This window comes from Nanorana parkeri, unplaced genomic scaffold, assembly GCF_000935625.1.
Source record: "Nanorana parkeri isolate BGI_ZX_2015 unplaced genomic scaffold, ASM93562v1 scaffold35, whole genome shotgun sequence".
NCBI classification, from domain to species: domain Eukaryota; kingdom Metazoa; phylum Chordata; class Amphibia; order Anura; family Dicroglossidae; genus Nanorana; species Nanorana parkeri.
The window spans coordinates 1431491-1435507 of record NW_017306303.1 but is presented as its reverse complement, the minus strand read 5'-3'; the positions used below and the strand labels follow the sequence as shown (position 1 = coordinate 1435507).

At 38.2% G+C, this 4017-nt stretch overlaps 1 protein-coding gene across 1 annotated transcript in view; it reads left to right on the top strand.

The window, feature by feature from the left end:
- The window catches only part of LOC108797878 (inhibin beta C chain-like), a 3889-nt gene extending 996 nt beyond the window's left edge, over positions 1–2893 (top strand). The window contains exon 2 of the mRNA XM_018569576.1: positions 1943–2893. Coding sequence (XP_018425078.1) covers positions 1943–2685 — 743 coding nt within the window. The 3' untranslated portion in view covers positions 2686–2893. The remainder of the gene's footprint in view (positions 1–1942) is intronic.
- Positions 2894–4017: the final 1124 nt, after the last annotated feature.

Here is a 4017-nt window from a genome sequence, read left to right as displayed (position 1 = left end):
ATATATATATATATCATGTTATTAGCTAATGTGAAAAAACAATGAAAATCTTTTATTTTTATGCTTCTGAACTGAAATATTTATTGTTTTGGTTTTTATGAGTTACTGCATTATGTAAATTATTGTTGTTCCTTTGCACTGCTTTTTCAAAAAGCCCCCACATTTTCCTTGCAGTGCTGAATCTATTATTTTTCAACACATTTCACACAAAGCAGAGACACAAAAAATTGTTGGTACCAAGCACTTACATAATTTTCACTGCTTTGCGAAACTGTAGTTTTCAGCAACACCTCACAGTGATAAAGATAAAGATAAAAAATTATTATATTTTAAAAAAGTATTACAATATTAACGGGCATCACTCATATCTGCCTGACCTGCTAAAGTGATGTGTAAGAGCCATGCATCTACAGGATCAAAGACAAATAAATGGGAGCGTGACTTTGGACACACCAAGTTTGCAGACACAACACTGCAAAACAGTGGTCATGCTACTATATGTGAACATGTCAGGAAACCATTCATATAATTGTAACAATAGTGTAATTCTATTAGTCAGGAACACCTACAACCAACATAAGTTCATATGTATAGTTACTGGTTAGATAAATAGATAATAGGTACTGCTTAAAATATTTATCTGCATAATATAATCCTGACCCAGGCAGCTTCTGTTTGAACAGTACAAAAATTCTGGCAGAAGTTCATCAGATAACCCTGATAAGGTTATGTTGGGACATGTAGTTCAACAACACGCCTGCTATTCAGTTACTGATATTAGATGTCAAGGTTGCCATACGTTAGAACAAATCAGGACTACGATTGAGTCATTCAACATTTTAGAGCAAACGTTAATGTAATCAGCATGTGTATGAACTGTGCAATTTTTCACCCTCATACACTATCCGGGTTTTGTTTCGGTAGAAATGAAAGTCTCTTCAGCTGTGGTGCCAAATAACTGGATCATTGAGATTTGGCCATAAAGGTGTATTGCTACTTCTGCATCAAGTTGGCCTGTCAAAAATTGAGTCAGGTCAGGAGACCAGTCTTTATGTGAATGGCCAGCTTGAGAATAGTCAGTTGATGTGTTTAACTGAACTTCCTCCAGCAACAAAAGAAACGACAGTGACATCTAATGGCCAGGTTAACTGTCTGCTCTGGTTTCTGCATTAAAATTGTACGCTTCAGAGGGATATCATTATTGTATGTCTGCTTATATATATGACATACATATGACATGTCACCTTACTTAAACCACAAGTTATTGCAAATATAAATAAGGATGACATGAGCAATATGGCCCAGATTTAATGGAGACTTTGATGCCTTGTAGTCTGCCATTTCACCTCTTTGCACTGAAGTCTCTAACGTTCTGGTAGATTTATAATAAGAACATAGTTCTTCTTCATTAAATGACTGAAATGAAACATATTTGTTGTGATGGCTTTCAGGACGCCTATTTCATTCTCTGACCTGCTAAAATAAAAACACACATGTTAACTGATTGCCTGATTTCTGCAACACAAGCATTTCTCCTCATCTATGTCTCAGCACATGTCTGCTATGCTGATCACTAAATCCAACCTTGCAAGCAGTATTTTCCCAGGAAAAAACTTGTAGGCTACTATTGCTGAGCTCTCCTTCTGAAGTTATTATTTGCACGGTTGTCATGCTGTAATGCATGCTTCACTAACCTAGAACAACTATGCAGATTGTAAGCTTTGACTTTAATAAGTTGACAGTTTTATGTCAGAATCTGAGAGGCAGCCAGGCAGCTAGCATTGTCAGAATGAGGTTAGTGTACATATTAGTACATATTTCTTTCAGTACAGGTTTCCTATTTCAAAAAAAAAATTGCCATAATAAATGAAAATTGAAAATGTGTATGTTTGTGAGCTTATGAGCTTATAAAGTAACCCATTTACTCTTTCTTTCTTTACAGATTACAACGAATCCAGGACAAAGCTGACATTCCAGTTTGCCCGAGACAATGAGCAAAATGTGCATGTTCTCCAGGCTCATCTATGGGTCTTCTTTAAGTCAAACAGGACTGGTCAGGATACCCAGACTATTAGACTGCACATGATCCAAGAGCCACAGGATACACGCACCCTCATCACTGAAAAATACCTTGAGCCAAGAGGGAGTGGCTGGCAAACATTTTCCTTAAAGCAGATTCTCCAAGACTTCTTTGATGAAGAGAATAAAAGCCTGAAGCTAGAACTAGACTGCGAGGAATGCCAAAATATGTCATTCATGGTCAATCCCAGTGACTCCCACAAACCCTTTCTAGTAGCACAAGCAAAGGTAAAGGAAAGAAGCCATCACGCTGCAAAAAGAAGCCTCAAATGCGACCAAAATTCCAACCTTTGCTGCAGGAAAGACTATTATGTAGAATTTAAAGACATAGGGTGGAATGACTGGATCATAAAACCTGAGGGGTACCAGATCAATTACTGCATGGGACTTTGCCCAATGCATGTGGCTGGTGCGCCTGGAATGGCAGCCTCTTTCCACACCACAGTTTTTAATCTCATTAAGGCCAACAATATTCAGACAGCAGTGAGCTCTTGTTGTGTACCGACCAAGAGACGGCCCCTGTCAATGCTGTACTTTGATAGAAATAACAACATTGTAAAGACTGACATCCCTGATATGATTGTGGATGCATGTGGATGCAGCTAAGAGACACCAAACATGTAAATACCAATGTAAAAGAGAGGAGCTGGCTTGTCTCTTGCACATGCTCTTGCCAAAATCAGGTTGGAAGAATAAACATCTAAATAGCTGAGGAGCCCCCATATGTCATCATGATGCTTGACACACTGGGTAATTTTGCAACTAACTTCTATGATGATTTAGTATGCAGAAAGCCAAAGCACAAGACATTACAGCACACAATGTCTTTTCTTCCAGGATCTCTAATATATTCACTTATTAATACAGCATACTTGTGAATAATAAACAAATGTATACTACCAAAGATTATACACCCAGTGCTATACATCCCAGTGACTTCTATTCCTGGGGAAGTAGCTGTTAACCCCAAAGTGATCGGGTTTGCCAACAGTGGGTGTGGTTTTGGCAAAAGTATGAGCTTCATTATTGCAAAATTAGCTTTACAAACATGGGAGGTATGTGGTGCTGTAACTAGGAAAGTGACAGCAAAAGCCTACCCAGTTTTCGGCAATCTTGTTACATTGTTAAAGTGCCAAGTTGACTTTCTGGAGAGAAATTTGGATTTGTGATGGACATTTAATCAATGCCTCCGTTCAACATGACAGTTTTACTGTTACCATATGAAAGTTGAATGTCATTTTCAAGTGCTGATTATTTTTTTATGGATCTCCACTTTTAACTGCAGAGCACATAGTGACTTGTATACAACACAAATTATTGTATTTTATATTATTTGTATTTAATTATTATTTTTGTTACTGAACACTGTTTAATAAACAAAACAAAAAAGAAAGAAAATGTGCATTATTATGATTTCCTGGCATGTATTGGCACAATAGAACACCATAATAATATCCTTAAAAGGCTTTACTTGTCTTTTGGGTCACAGGAGTACATTTACTAATGTACTCCTGTAACCCAAAGTCAGCAGATGGCGGACACCTAAAATGACCAATGTTGCATTCTGAAGAATGCAGCAGAAAGAGTGTAGAAGGACAGAGTTGGAATCTGCAACAGGGAAGTTTTCTTGTCCTCCCGTTACCCTAAGGAGAACTATGGGGAAAAACACTGACATCATAGTTCTCCTTTAAGCTGGCCAAATACCTATAGATTATCTGCAGATTCTCTATGGTCAGATGTAAAAAGCGCAACAGATTCCTCCATCTAGCTAAACTGTGTGGCTGGAGCAATCTCCCACTGGGCCAAGCTTCAGTATTTTGCAAGTCGGCCCCACTGGCTCTCAAAATACCTGAACAATCTGATTGGATGCGGGCATTATTCAGGTATTTTGAGGGCCAGTGGGGCCGACTAGCAAGATACTGAAGCTTGGCCCAGTGG